The sequence below is a fragment of the Lepisosteus oculatus genome, chromosome 19, assembly GCF_040954835.1.
Source record: "Lepisosteus oculatus isolate fLepOcu1 chromosome 19, fLepOcu1.hap2, whole genome shotgun sequence".
Lineage (NCBI taxonomy): Eukaryota > Metazoa > Chordata > Actinopteri > Semionotiformes > Lepisosteidae > Lepisosteus > Lepisosteus oculatus.
The window spans coordinates 1,864,106-1,880,909 of record NC_090714.1 but is presented as its reverse complement, the minus strand read 5'-3'; the positions used below and the strand labels follow the sequence as shown (position 1 = coordinate 1,880,909).

At 39.3% G+C, this 16,804-nt stretch overlaps 1 protein-coding gene across 2 annotated transcripts in view; it reads left to right on the top strand.

The window, feature by feature from the left end:
* The window catches only part of mad1l1 (mitotic arrest deficient 1 like 1), a 279,399-nt gene that overhangs the window by 90,562 nt on the left and 172,033 nt on the right, over positions 1-16,804 (top strand). For both annotated transcript variants that reach the window (XM_006636986.3, XM_015359763.2), the window contains exons 14-15: positions 6,939-7,027; positions 15,202-15,292. In XM_006636986.3, coding sequence (XP_006637049.1) covers positions 6,939-7,027; positions 15,202-15,292 — 180 coding nt within the window. The remainder of the gene's footprint in view (positions 1-6,938; positions 7,028-15,201; positions 15,293-16,804) is intronic.

Genomic DNA, 16,804 nt, shown 5'->3' with positions numbered 1-16,804 from the left:
AAACATTCCAGAGTTATTAATTGTACAGTGCCGAAAAGCAAAATATATGAGACCTTTGGGAAACTGTGGTAAAGGTTTTTGCATTTTCTGCAAAATCAACCTCGAATTATATTTTTTTAAAAAAGATAAAAAATGGCACTGTCCACTCTTTCTTGTGCTGGGGTTCATTAGTGAGCACCACACTACTATTGTTTGTAAATGTGGAAATTGAATCATTAATAACTCTGCAAATCCGTATCTTAGAACGCTATTATCGTTAGTATTGCAGCAAAAACCAAAACTGCAGGTGTGGTAGGCAATGCCGAAGCAGAGACAATGAAATATAATAATACATACATTAAGAAGATAATTGATGAGACAAATAAACTGTTGATGTTTTTGTGAATGTTTTCTTGTAATGGGAATCTGGGTCGTGGTTTTGACATTTAGTGTTATGCTAAATACTGAAAAAGTGCAAAATAGTAACACAGGTAAAAACTAAAAATAAAGTCTGCTTGAGCTTTGCAGAATTTCAGGCCTGGTTTTTCCATTCTTTGCTGTGGAGAAAAAACATATTTTGGAAAATTATGCAGTAGAACTATCACTCGCAAACAAAAACACAAGAAATGATTAAATAAATATTTTAGGAGAGTAAATGGATTCTTTTCTTATATATCACATTTCAGTAAGTGCGTATTTCAAATGCAGCTTGACAACTAGGGCACAGGATTTAGCCCTGTCGTAGTACTTACACCTTTCACGTTATTGGTGTTGGCAGGATAATGCATTGACAAATATCTGGTGCCTGGCCAGTGAGATAGATGCTGAATAGAGAATTCGTTGCAGATTTTAGAAGAAGGGCACACTGTTCAGATTGGACTAAGTACTGACATTGAATTTGGATTTATTTTTAAAGCTGTGAATCTGTTTAGATATTGGACACGCAGCAGTGATATTAAACATGTACTTTGCTGATACAGGTTAGATGTATTATCACAGTAAATTATTTTAATCACATTTAAATATGGGATTTCTTCAGACAAAAGGCCATGCATGTGTGTTCTAAGTAGTTATGGCATTTTCTCTCTTTTTATGTTTTAATGTATTTTATTTTCCTAGGTTAAATTCAAACCCTCCGTCATTCATGTTTGATTCAGTAATACGAAACATCAGCATTCCTCAGAATTCACACATTGTGGTTTGTCTGAAGGTTTTACATGTAAATGTGTGTGAAATTACAGAGAAATTGTAAATTGATGTTTCGCTTTCTCATATACAGAGATGTTAAGAAATCGCTGTGTTGATAGTTCCTTGGAGGTTAAAACACTCTGCTCTAACATAAACAAAAAAATAGAATTTATTGCATTTTGAATTTTATGCTGGAAGAAATTGAAATGTGCAACTAAGTGGCAATATTTTAAATTGTTTCTCTGTCCTGTTGCCTTCTAACTGTTTGATATTGCATAGATTCTAGGCCTGTGTCACATTTACTTCAGTATATACTGAATATCAACAGAATCTTGTCTCTTACAACGAGGAACATGACAGATTTTTGTAGCAGGTGCTCTGACATTTTTTTGAGCAGGCGTGACATCGGTAAATTCATTAAGCCGATTATCACGTGCCATCAAGAGGGTTCATTAACAGATTGTCTTCTGTGAAAGTTATAGGGTAGTAATGCTTGGACACAATAGGAAACAATACAAGCTGTAGATCTGCGATGTATCAGTCTGCAGATGCTGTGTTGTAGTTTTCTGGACCATTTCCGTCGTAGAGCCTGGACATCTCTTGAGTCCTAGATGTTGCATCATTCTGTCTTGTCTCATAAGTGTTCAGTTGGGCACAAGACTGATCAGGCCATAATGGTTACATTCACATCTTGCAAGAAAGCTGTTGTTGCATTAAGAGCATCGGGTTATGAATGGTCCTGCTGCAATGTTTTCATGTCAAGATGAGCCTGAGGTCCTGATGACTTAGGCAACGTAGAGCCTTGCAGTCAGATTGCCATCGTTCTGCAGCAAATTATAGTTACTCTTTCATGTGTTAGTTTGCAGCAAAACTTTACTTGTAGATAAACACTTGGATGCACTGCTTTGACCAGGCGTGATCCTCAAGTTAATCACCTCATCAGGTAAAGTAAGATTCACACAGGTTTGTCATGTTCGGTCTTGAATTATCTGTTAAACAAAGTACTGCTAAAACATGTAATCAATACCCCAATCTTTCTAGATTTAAATTTTCTAAAATCATGCAGAAACATAATTTCAAACTTTCCGTTGACATTCAGCGTCGATAAATAATGGGGTGCCATTACTCACAGGACTTTTTAACTGAAATAATCTATATGTTGAAATGACAACCAAGTGATTGAACTTCTACACGAGATGAGTACTTTCACACTTGAAAGTGGCCTGACTGGCATGGAGCAGAAAAACTCCTTTTGTCAGCTTTATGCTGGTAACAAATCAGTAGTAAGAGCAGTAACGAATCTCACTGCCCGTGACAATGCGTGTCTCTCATATGACAGTTCTATCGACATATAATGGATTTGTCTCTCCACATATTAAGGATTTTATTCTATTTGTTTCTACGACATGTGCTTTCCTCATATGGTTGATTTGTGAAATGTATGTGATATTAAATTAATGCAAACTTCACTTCACCCTTTACAGTACTGTAGTAAAGGGTTTGCTCAGTATAATTCACTGGTTATTGCATGCCTGTCACCAAGGGTCTTTTAAACCGCAGCCTGACACATGAAAGGCAGGAGAGTCAGAGGTTTTATAATTTGGCCATGACCTGACATTCAGAGCACCCCCAGCGCCGGTGAATACATCCAGCCTGTCTTTTTCTGCAAATGGGTTGCACTTCCCTGGGTTTTCTAATAGCTGCTGTATCAGGAATTGGTTATAGAGTCACAGACCAGCACTACTTACTGTAACCTTTTAGCACAATACAGTATGTAAGAGACCCACAGTACAAGGCAGGGGGTGGTGCTATCAGTTACTCTTAAACTAGTGTCTTCATCAACATAATTTTAAAATTAAAATTCACGTAAACTGGGATTGTTGACAACTCTTTTCTTTTTTTCAATGCTTCTAATATACATTATATATGTAAGTCTGCATTTATTCCAAAGTGAATAGGAATATGTCATACTTTTTGATTTAATATCCTTTGTGGGCACTCAAGATTCCAAACCTGTCACCACCGCAATACAGAACTTGTACTGCTAATGGATGGGTAGCTTCTGACTGTAACAAGCATGTCCTTTGAGGGTTTGACTGGCCAGAAATGATGACAGACTGTGTTTCCTGGCTACTGTAGCCTTTCTCAAGTTGTTCTCTGTGTAATTATGGCTCTTAAATTAGGAGACGCACATATCAATCTCTGCATTACGTCTGAGTGTGGAAGAGATTACATGAAGCACTTTGTCCTTTCTCGCTGTGGAAGATTTGTAAAATGCAATAAAAAAAATATTTCATTTCAAGGATAAAAATACATAAGGGGGAAACAAGTCTGAAGAATACAGATTTAAAAAAAAGTCAGAATCCAGTGGCTGATGTGAAACTCACCTACTTGAATCTGGTTTACATCAGTTGTATCTTCCTCTTCTGCACTTCAGAATGGTTTTGAATCTAAACCACAGTGTAGTTGCAGAGATTTCTCAAGTACATATTGTGCTTTAAATAGAATCATTCTGTTGCATTGGGATATTCACTGCTGTCTTGCATAAATGTGTTATGACAAACTTAATAGACAGAGTGACTGCTAAATACTCGCACTCTTTGTCTGTGTCTGCAAGATGTTCTGCAGTGGTGTGAAGCTGAAAGGCAGCTGACCCACATTAGATCGCAAAGTGATTTAACACTCCGCAGTTTCAAATTCTTCCAGCTTGTTTCATTACCATGCCTTGCAGGCCTGTCCTTAATGATCTTGTGATGAAATGTGACACCCTGTGAAATTCCCCTGTTTCCTTGATGGGTAATCTCCTTTATCAAAGTTTTTTTTGCTATAAAATATATGTTTTATAGAAAATATATAAATATATTTAAAACATAATATACAATATTTATATTAAACTATATATAAAATATATATTTTAGAAGCTCCTATGGCCCTTGTGATCTGAGTCAAAGCATTAGACATTTCTTACAAATGATCAGTTTCAACTTCAGTTCCCGTCACATTTAATAAAATGAATTTATTTAAATCAAGTGGTTACAGAGTAAGGAAGGACTTGATGTGTAGAACATTAGACAGTTTAGCACCTGTGTTTGTACAACAGATGAGGGTATATGGACTGGTGGTGAATTTTGGAGCTGGGATGTCTAGGGGCCCTGTGTGTGTGGGGAGTTGGTTAAAGTTTTAGAAACAAAAACCCTTATTAATCTGTCACGTCACCCTGCATCTCCCCAATAGATCTTCATTTCTAGACAGAAACAAATATGCAACCCAGATGGTACACAGGTGGTCTTCGGAGACCCCTAGCTCTCAGTGATAAATCTTGCCATGTCATCGAGCAGCCAGAAGTCTTTATTCAAGGCAAGAACCGCAGTGGCCTTGATGAATGAGATATCAGACATCTCTCCAATGTTATGAGCCATAATGCCCATGCACATATTTTCTGATAAACTGGGAGGGCTAAATTACTTTTCTTTGCTTAGGATTCTTCAGGCTCTCCGGACTGTCTCAAAACAATTTCATTGTTAATGGGACACTTTGCCATTTGCGTGAAACAATATGTTATCTTAAATAATTGAATTTTGAATTATTTTTTTTTTGTCTCAACACATTTGATGGTCTGATAGAATTTATTTCTAACAGAAAATCATTTTTATTTTGTGAAAAGTCCTACAGTAACATTCGGTTGATTGAACTCCAAAAAATTGAAATGATAACAGAATATTTACAGTGTTAGGCTTCTTTTCCCAGTTAAATGTTCCCTGTTAAAGAATTAATGCATGAGTGAAGGGCTATTTTTCACATGTTTTGGCATACTAAAGCCCCACTGTGCCTTATAGAAGAGAAGGGTGGAACAGTGTCTCTCATTGAGCTTACAGGTACAGCCACATAAGTAGCTTAAGATGAGATGGAGCCTTCTTTAAACAATGCAAAGGAAATCCCGGTCATTTGACATGGTTAACACAACCCTGGCTTGAAGAAACAGTGTGTGGATCAGAGGGCTCAACTTGTGCTTGTTGAGACCCCTTTCTTGAGTCCCTTGGGATTCCCACTGTCCGCCCCATTTCCAGCACATCTTCAGTCCAACAGGCGAGAGATTACAAACTTCCGTGTCATATAGCCATTCAGTATTCCTCATCCCATTCAGCGTTTTTCCTCCACCAAACAAGATAGACTGTGCTACTGTGGTATAAAAAGATATTTTGCACAGACGATATTTCAGACCTGTGTTAATATCTGATAATGATAATGTTTCTTTATTAGCCCTATACAATTTCTTGCTGTGTTTGTAGTGAGAAGAAGAACTGAAATTTAAACTGAAATTACTACTGACTATTTTGTGTGTGGGTTTGTTTTTTAAGTGTTTGTGGATAGAGGTCCCTTTTGATTGTGTTCTGGGGCTGGAAGTGCTGGAAGTCAGGGCAGGCTGATAAAGTCTGGGTGCGGTGGAGTGGTTGGACGACCTTGTTGTTTCAGTAGTTTAGATGGAAGAGTCATCAGGGCTACGCTAGGAGTTGTGTAGAACAGAAGATCCAGAGACGTGTGTTGGGAGTAGGAGAGGGGGAGGTGGAATCAAGACCCAGGCAGGGTCTTGATTTGCGATGACTGACAGCTGTGTATACAATTATGATGCGCGTGAGGGTCTAACTGGTGGATCCATGTTTCTTGACCGCTGTGCAGTCCTCTCCACCTCATTACATTGCACCAGCTCATTGCAGCTGTCGGGTCTGTCGTGTTTGTGTCGATTGATTAGCAGCTGTGGAATCCATAGAGCACCTTGTTTTCACTGTTCGTGAGCAGTGTGGTCAACGGTCTGTATGCCAAATTATTGGTTTGTTGCAGTATTCCTCCTCTCCCATCGTGTTCTCATAACAGGGGTATCCACATCTGTGTGAACATTTTCTGTGATTTTTTAAATGTACATAGAAATTCACCCGCCTTTATTGGGGAATTTAATTACTGCCTAAGGCACTTTCCATGCACTGTATCGTTGTGTCTGGGAAAACGATGGCCTGGAAAGAATGAGATGACAATTACACCTGCATTTCTCACATGCTGTTGATAAGCCGCTTGTCAGGTGGTATTTGACAAACTCTATATGTCCTATTATATTCTGTATAAGAAAAATCTGGATGCTTTCCAAACAGTTCATGTAGAATTGATTTTTGCTTCGGTGATTGACTTTTGAGAGGTAATGGAATTCATATCACTTTCTTTCATAGTCCAGTAGGTACCTCAGAACATTACTCTTTGTCCCCATTGTTTCTTCTGCATGTACTGTAAGTATTGAGTTAAACACTCATTATCCAACATAACTCATGTACAATATAAGTGCTTCTGATCTCGACAGAGTGATCTATATGCTTTGTTCTGATTACTAGATTGTGAGGGGGGACATTTGAGGTTTGTATACTGGAGGTCAGCATTTTGGTCATCTGATTTCCAAACTGGAGGAGCTGAACATAAGGATCCCTTGGATGTCAGAGCAAATTAGAAAATATACGTTTATCTTGAGATTCAAGTGATAATATTTGAGTGGTAGGATTTCAGTGCAGGCTTAATGGACCGTAAGCAGTATATTTAGTTTTTTTTTAACATAATGTGATAAAACGGTTATGGGAGATATGAAATCTCCCATCATCAGTGTTTAATGTCTTACATTGTACACTTGCTTTTTCCACAACATTTTCGGTAAATTAATCTGAGTTTAGTTTTTAATATGACCAGTTATTTATTTTTCAATTCATATTAATGCTTATATATTTTTTTTCCAGGCAGAAGCTGAGATTGATATTTTGAAGAAGCAAGCTGCTACAGCAGACAACAGTTCCTTTGTTAGCACTGAAGAAGTTAACTCCCTCAGGTCAGTATCCTTTGTGTTACAGTAATAACATTTATCACTCCACTTGATATGTAATAATGTATTCAATGAAAAGAGAGGAAATTGTCCTTTTTGCTGACATTTTTTGTTGAACTGATTTTAGTGGTACTCAGAGTTCAATTTGAAAATTGACTATCTTTCTAACCTAGGTAAATGGAGTATTCAAGATCGGGATGATGTAATTATACTGCGTATATAATGGTTTTCATCCCAAAAGGTCTCAAAACACTTTACAGTGTTTTATATCAGCAAGAACACACTTCATCCACCACTGAAGTACTGTGTAGCACCCACCTGGATGATGTGTGAAAACAGCTTCTCTCTACACAGCAGATCATGTAGAGAACTGCTTCACCGATTGAAGAGAAGTTTAAAAAAATATACTTGTGCAAGCCCAGGCTAGAATTTAGACCGGACACTTGGGTTAATATCCTCTGCTTTTATGAATAGTCAGGACCATGGCTAATGTTTCATCGAAAGGTTGTATCAAAAGGTGCCTTATATAACACAAATCCACGGTAACTATTTGGATGTTGGGAAATTCTGGACCACTGGGAATTTTCATTTACTATACTGGTTCACCAACATCTCTTCAAGCAGCCGCCTGGTTTTCATTAGACTGTTCGATCCTTGAAGTGTCATTTTTCCTCTTTCGTTTTTAAGGAGTTAGCACTATCACTTATCACTTCATCACCACATCCAACTTTTAACTTTGGACATTTCCATTTTTTATTCAATTTTTTTTTCATTTGTGGAAACTAATGTATTCTAAGTAACGCTCAGTTATCATCCAAGACTAGATTGTTTGTGTCAGAAGTACTGCATGTGAATCAGACAACAAACGGTATGTCTCTGTTTTTTGGAAAAAGTTCAAACCCAATGCTTGCTAACGCAATCTGAATGACAAAAAAGGTTTATAATGTTGTATTTTTTTAAAAAAGTGTATTTCTCAGTCACTCTTGACAGAAGATTTTTATCATCCATGAAGAATTACATCTAGGAGTTAAATCTCAGAAGCTGCTCTTTATGACTTAATGTATGGTGTAGAATTATAGATTAGTATAATTTGATAAAAAAAATGTAGATTGCATTAAGGATAATTTAATACAGCAAGAACTCCAATGGAGAGCATCTCTGTTTTAATTTCCACCAAAAGACAGCAGCAGGCATGTGAAAGGTTGTTCTGAATGTGTGATTCATTGGTTAGAATGAAGTGCTGTAACATTCACCAAAGCATGTCCATTAATATTCACATAATTGCATTCATTTTTCATTGATGGTATTTAGATAATGGTATGCACAATGCTGTATACAATTACCAGCATTCTGCTCTCCCCCTCTTTAAGGTAATTTAACACTGTACATCACTAGGCCTAATTCTTCATGAATGGATCAGGATTTCGGCATGATCTGTACCCCAGAGAGACAAAACAATCTATGTGGTAGAAAGAAGTGTCCTTTTTTTCTAGTCTTTATGTGATCCTTACGATTTTGTGCCACGGAGAGCTCCATCAGTCCTTCACTGCTCAAATTGCCTGTCCAGCAGAGGAAGAGGATGGTGTCCGCACAGCCTTCCCTACTGTAGGCTTGAACAGTCACTGAAGGCCCCGCCATCCTCTTCCTCTGCTGGAAAGACAGCTCGAGCAATGGCCAAATCTGATGCATGCCACACACTGGTAGACTCTACACACACACTGGTACACACCACACACTGGTAGACTCTACACACACACTGGTACACACCACACACTGGTAGACTCTACACACACACTGGCACACGCCACACACTGCTAGACTCTACACACACACTGGTACACGTCACACACTGGTGGACTCTACACAACCAACTGGTACACACCACACACTGCTAGACTCTACACACACACACTGGTACACGCCACACACCGTTAGACTCTACACACACACTGGTACACACCACACACTGCTAGACTCTACACACACACTGGTACACGCCATACACTGCTAGACTCTACACACGCACTGGTACACTCCACACACTGCTAGACTCTACACACACACACTGGTACACTCCACACACTGCTAGACTCTACACACACACACTGGTACACTCCACACACTGCTAGACTCTACACACACACACTGGTACACTCCACACACTGCTAGACTCTACACACACACTGGTACACTCCACACACTGCTAGACTCTACACACGCACTGGTACACTCCACACACTGCTAGACTCTACACACACACACTGGTACACTCCACACACTGCTAGACTCTACACACACTGGTACACTCCACACACTGCTAGACTCTACACACACACTGGTACACGCCACACACTGTTAGACTCTACACACACACACTGGTACACTCCACACACTGCTAGACTCTACACACACACTGGTACACGCCACACACTGGTAGACTCTACACACACACTGGTACACGCCACACACTGTTAGACTCTACACACACACTGGTACACGCCACACACTGTTAGACTCTACACACACACTGGTACACGCCACACACTGCTAGACTCTACACACACACTGGTACACTCCACACACTGCTAGACTCTACACACACACACTGGTACACGTCACACACTGGTGGACTCTACACAACTAACTGGTACACGCCACACACTGCTAGACTCTACACACACACACTGGTACACACCACACACTGCTAGACTCTACACACACACTGGTACACGCCACACACTGCTAGACTCTACACACACACTGGTACACGTCACACACTGGTGGACTCTACACAACCAACTGGTACACGCCACACACTGCTAGACTCTACACACACACACTGGTACACACCACACACTGCTAGACTCTACACACACACTGGTACACTCCACACCCTGCTAGACTCTACACACACACTGGTACACACCACACACTGGTAGACTCTACACACACACACTGGTACTCTCCACACACTGCTAGACTCTACACACACACACCGTTAGACTCTACACACACTCACTGGTACACACCACACACTGCTAGACTCACACTGGTGGACTCTATGCCGCAGTGAATACAGGATGTTCTGGCCATACATGGTATGTTTACTAATCGTCCATTACCTGTACAGTTTGTAAGGTAAATAAGAGAAATCTAGATCTAGTTAGCAATAAGGAGAACCTAAATTTTGTTCTGTTTGTTGTAGTGTGGCATCATCGAACCAGGCTGTCTGGGTGCAATTTTCAAAGATCAAAAATAATTTGAAGTTTGGCAAAGATAATGTACTTGAAGATTTCTCATGGTGTATGAGATTGTTAGATGTGGCTGCTTCCCCATGCGCACATATATTATTTATAGATTATTGAGTGCAGTTAAGTCCAGTACACAAGAGCTGAACTGAAGAAAGTGATGCAGGGGAGTACAATGGTTTTTATTATGGAAATGTGCACCTGGAGTGAATTAGAAAATTGCATCCATATAGATAGATATATAAATCTATCTCAATTTTTCTGAGTACATATAACAATTTCATCATTAAAAATTAATCATAAACATGTTTATAGGTAGAATGTCAGTGCAGTATTCAAAGGCAGCTTTTCAGAGCAGTTAATCCTGAAACCCCGAAAGAGCCCTAAATGGTTGAAAAGCCCAAGGATCTGTAGCAGGGATTGTGCAATATCCTCACAATATGACAGAGTATCATCAGCACAAGATGAGATGTGATGCGGTGTGTTTTTAGTGCTGATAGGGACAGAAGTGTCCGATGGGCAGAGTTGCTTGTGTGATTTCAGCTTTAGGTTGATAGTGGTGGGTAAAGGGCACTTGTGATACATGCCCCTAGAGTTAGAGGACAGTGAGACCCCTTGCTGTTTAAAAGCAGCATTGCCAGAGTTAGCATCTGAAATTATTTTAATGAACACCAAACCCACTTGTTCTAAAACGAGTCCGCACTAGGTCCTAATCCACGTGTTTGAGGGCCATTCCCGCATCTAATGGAAGGGTTGCACACAGAGCTTTTGTCTAAATGACAGCAGGAATGATATGAAGGAGATGGTGAACATTACTTCCAGTCCATTTCTCATAAAACCCCTGTGATCACATTGAGTGCATTTAGCTATGTAAGTCACTATTCTGTATGTGAAAACTATGTATATGTATAATTTAAGATCTAGATTGATTAGAAATTATAATGAATGACAAGATGTTTAATCTGCTGACATTAAAAAAAAACAATTCTGCCTAGCCCTGTGTATATGAAATTCTGCATGCCGCCTGAGCAAAAGGTTGAATTCTGTTCTATCGCTGTCCAATTTGTGCTGAACTGTTTCAGAGCTTTTTAGTGTCTTTGTGCAAACAAGAAGTTGCCAGTGGTGCTTTCACCAACATTTATGCAATCAACATATTTAAATGTTTTCTTTTACTTTTGGCTGACATTTTTTGTGACTTTTCTTACACGTCAAAGTTTGAGCATTACGGTTTAAAAACCATGGGAAGTATATATAAATACATTGGTATATCATTTTATCCGTTTGCCCATAGGAAGGGTCTGAATACTTTTGCAGGGCACAGTAATGGTGTTTATGAACAGTCAGAGGAGCCCTTGAGAAGTGTTGTTGTGCTGTTGTTGTAGGGCATAAGTTGTGAAAAAAGAAAGACCAAATATTACACAATGCCCCCGTGGAACAAAGCAATTATCAACTTATTTTCAGCAGAGAGCTTTTTCTAAACTTGTTACAAAACAATATAATCAGCTTCTCAAGTATCTACAAAATGTAACAAAATGCCTGTATTTAAGGTGGAAGGATATAGTTATGCTAAAATTCCTCACTGATAAATTGTGAAACTTGTGCCCACTACCGAATGATATGATATATCATGGCAGTCTGTCTGTGAGCTTCTACACATTAGAGTGATAAGCAAGAGGAGACTGACTTTTATTTTCCAACCCCAAGTTTTGTTGTTGTAATTTTGTAAACTTATCCTTTTTCCTGAACATGGTCAGCCAGGTAAAGCTAATAAGGGCGATAATAAGGATAACACTTTATATGAATGTTGCTGCTTAGTGCTTCATAATCACTTCATAACTGCTACAGAACAAAACTGCACCTACATTCATAATGCATTCTAAGAACATGCACGAATGCCATAATGTGTGCATAAGAAGGAGTTAAGAAGTCATTATACAGCAACATTAAAACAAAGAATTGCTGGAGCAGGAAGAATATTATCGAATAAGGCAAAAACTCTCGCCTGGCTATCTACAATTTAAACATCCAGCTTTTGACACAAGAGGTGGTTCCAGCTTCAAGTAACTGGATTTGTCCCTGTGAGGAGAAAAGAAACCCATTTACAACTGGGACCTTGCAAAACTCACGCCTTGCTTAAATGGTGCCCAAAGACTCGCATTTTTAAGAGTGAAAAGAGTTATTGCTTTAGCGTCGATAGAACTATTTTTCCTTCATGTAATCACTTTATAAGAAAAAAAAATAGAGGCCTGGCAGTAATAGCAGATTGTTTCTCTGCGTATGTACAGCTGTCAATGATGAGTTTGACAGATATCCTTGTTCTGTTTGTGTCTACCTCTGTAATTGATTGCCATTCAGTCTAGAGAATGTAGAATTCTATAAATCTGTATAAATTTGAAGGTCACTGACAGGGCTATCAGGCTTGCTTTTCTTAGGCTGGTTATTATTTCATGTATTTTGATAACAAATAGTGGATATAGTGCAGGATAAAGTTGATGCTGCCAACCGTTTACTTCAGTACCAGCCTGTGACAAGGCAGGTTTGTCTCAAGGAACTGGAGGAAATGGCTGCATAAAATAATAAAATAAGGACTGGCAGCATGAAACTCCATATTGTAAATATTGAACATGTTTTGATATTAGTAGGTGTTCAATGTGTTTTTTTTTTCATCTTTGTCTTGCTTATATTCAGCGCTATATTATAGGTGTAAATAGTGTGGTTTAAATTTGGTTGGAGCATCTGTTGGGTGAACTGCAGGGGTTAAGTTCTGTACCCTTCAGAACTCTTGAGCCAGTTCATCTCCGGTGCTCCAAGAGCAATGCTGCAGATAATGAGGCCAGTCTATTACAGGGAGTGTTTATTCTGATTTTTTTTTTAACCGTGTGATTAATGCTCCTGGCCTTTTGGTGGTTTATCTTTCAATAAACCCACTACCTTTTGCTTCATTTTGATTCCTGGTGGAAGGCGATTATTAATTCTGCCCTCTTTATGTGGAACGTTTCCAGTTAAAAAAACAAAAGTGATGGTCTGAGCTCTGGTCCAGAGGTGAGTCAACTTCTGGGTGGATACGCTACTGCTGTGTTATTGAGGAAGGTACTTCACTTGAGTTACTCCAGCTTTGCTTCACAATCAGGTGGTTATTGCAAGCAATAATCTGTTCTCAAACAAATTACCTGGTTAAAGGTTTGGTAAAATTGTAGCTTTCTCTCCTGATTATCTTGATAGTACTTTTTGGTCACTACGCTACAGAGAGAGGATATTGCTTTCCTGTCAAGGAGAGTAGACTAGGATAATTTCAAGTTCTGAATGAATTCCACACACTGACAGGGAGAAAGACGGTGATTTTTCCTCTTCTTTAAAATAGGAGATAGAGAATATTGAATGCAATATTATAAATGTATACCCAGTCCTTGTAAAGAACTACTAATAGCCAAGTAGAGTGGGCTAAAAGCCTCCTCATGTTGGGTGCCTTTCCCAAGACCTTTTCAGAGAATCTTTTAAACTGATGAAACTGCTTGGCATTTGCATGATATAAGCTGATGTGTACTGTGACGAAGCAGAGGAGACTGGAGCAACGAGACCAGAGTTCCCATACGCATTCCGAACGGAGAGGACTGAGAAATCATTGGAACTTGCTGGGGGCAGGTGTCGGCCTCTGTAAGGAACGAGAAAGAGCATGCAGAGGGTGTCTGCGGTGGGGGGGTTGTGGATCAGTGACATCGTGGGTGCTACCGTTGTTTAAGCCCTGCTCAGAGTGAGATTAGCACCTCAAAAAGGGATTTAAAGAACTGGAAATCACCGGTTATGGTGTTGGATTGTCCACCGCTGGCCAGACAGTATCCACTCGTCAAATCACCAATATTTAGATAGAATAGAGAGAATGCTTGGAGGAAGTAAAAGTGGAGGATAAGGACCAAATCTTAGGGGCAGTTGGGAAGAAACACTGGTTTGGTCCTGCCTGAGCTCTTCGAGTTCCTACAACTAGTCAAGCTACCCCAGAGCAGGGTCTGTTAATGTATATTTTTTTGCCCTGGACTTAAATTAATATTAATCACAGAGTGTTTTAAAGTTTTGCCTTAGATTAGGCAGGGTCTTGGGAAATAGTCTTTGTAGCTCATTACTGTTGTTTACACCTCCCTTTGTTTATTGCAGTCAAGGAGACGAGAAAGGCTTATGATGGAGCAGCACTCTGCAAATGTCTTTATTGCATTTTGTGCAGTATTTTTTTTTACCACGGGGACTGAGGCTAGAGGTTAACAGCTTCAACCTTAAATAGTGAAAAACTTTTATCTTTAAAATTGCAAAAGAGAACAAAAAGTGCTCGAGAGGGATGCAACATCTGCGATAACATTCCTGATTTTTATTTTCCACTGCTGAACCATTCAAACTTAGTATATGTGCTGTGCATCCCATTAGATTTTTAACAGTACTTGAAAGCTCCCTGGAAACACACTTAACAAAGTACCACAATTTATCATCATTAGTAATTTAATAGGGTTATATGCCTTTCAAACTTTTTTCCTCTTAAACTTCCCCTGTTAACGAGGCCTTGCAATGCAGCTTGCAGAGTTCTAACTGTGAGGGTTGTGTTGAAAGGAGTCAGCTGGTGTTAAAAAGTGAGCACTCTTCCTTTTGGTGCATTATGCTATGTTTATAATCGAGGCACCGTTTTTCTCATGTCCAGGGATGAAGCTGGTTAGCAGCTTCATGCCTATAACACTGTAATTAATTAGAAAACAAAAAAAATCATTAGTTGTTTCATTCCAGGACTGTTCTTTGTGAAATGTAATGAAATGTTGATCTTTTCATATACCACTTCCATACCCAGCTTAGTCCTGCTTACAATATGTATAGAAACTGCCAGTTTTAAATGTCAAATGGCAATGAAAAATAACATGTTTGGAACAGATATTCATTCTTTTGGTTTTCTTGCAGACAAAAGATTGAAGAGTTGGAGGCAGAGCGCAGGCGCCTTGAAGAGCAGAATAATATGCTGGAGATGAGGCTGGAGAGGCATAACCTCCAGGTAAAACACGAGAGCTGATGGCATGAAGCCTGTTATTTTCCTGTCTGGTTTGTAGCATGTTGTTTTGATATGGCATCCAGCAACATTTATCCTTAAGAAGAACTCTGCCATCCAAAGTGAGTAAATCGATTTGCTGAAAGGTTTCTATTCTGTTAAAAATACAGTTGCCAGATCCAAAACACTTAGAATACAATAATGTTTACAAACGGGAGTTGGCCATTTGAGCCATTTTGGCTGCTTGGTTTCTAATTGATCCAAGGAGCTCATTCAGTCATTTCGTGAAACAACAACATGGCTGGATACTTTATACCAGTTTTCCAGCACTGGTATAAGCACTCCCCCTTCTCGCTTTTAAATACAGCTCTCCATCCTTTTCACTTGTATCCTCTGGGTCATGTTTTGTGGATGATTCTGAAAAAATGTGTCGAGTTGACATCACTCTTGCCTTTGTGCATTCTGAATACTTTATTCAGGTCCCCTTGCAGCATTCTTCTTTCAAGACTAATAACGCTAGGTTACTGTCAGTGTAGGGTATTGATTTGAGCACAGAAATATATCTGATTACTCTTCTATGGACTGTCTCCAGAGCAGAAATATCGGTAATATGGCTTCCAAAGTTGTGCACAATGTTCTGTAGATCTTCCCAGCAAACTGATCATTTATAATACTCCTTGATTTAAATTCAGCAGATTTAATGATATATCGCAATACTTTGTTTCCCTTTCTTTCTTTCCTGCAGTGTCTGGAAGATAACGATGTTGTGTCCGTATAGACAGCCAAGCGTTTATTATCCATCCATTCATTTTCAAACAGCATTATCCGAAGCGGGGCTGCGGAGGAGAAAGAATCTGTCCTGGCAAACGAGAGCACAGGCTAGGGTACAGCCTGAACGGGACGCTGGTTTAGCGCAGGCACAGGCACGCACACACGCACAAACTCGCACGAGAGCCATTTTCCCCAAAAGCCAGTCAGTCTACCAACATGTCTTTGGGCTGTTGGGGGAGACTGGAGCACCCAGAGGAAACACTGTGCACCTGGGGAGAACATGCAAACTCTGCGCTGCTCTCCTGCCTGTGTTTTTCATAGCTAGTTTAAATTGCTGTCTTAATACAGAAATCTGCACTGATCTTCATTTAAATTTAATCTACCAGACATTTCCCAATCCTGAATATGGTCTTTTGTTTTGTTTTTTTAACAGGTGCCAGAATGTTTAGCAATCCTTCTATTTTGGTCATGTGTGAATGTGACCAGTTTCCCTCACTGTGGCAGAATCTAGGTCATTGCTAGAACTCACGTAGAGCAGTGGTCCTACTGATTCCTATTGTGCTACACAAATTACATCATCCTAATATGCCTTTTGTACCTTCTGTCCACTAGCCGATTCGTAATTCAACTATATGCATTACCATGAATGCCAGCTGCCTGCAATTTTAGAATTAAATATGAAAGTCTTATATCAGGTTTGTATCTTACTGGCGTTGTTAAAGAAGTCTAGCTAGTTTCTTATGCAGT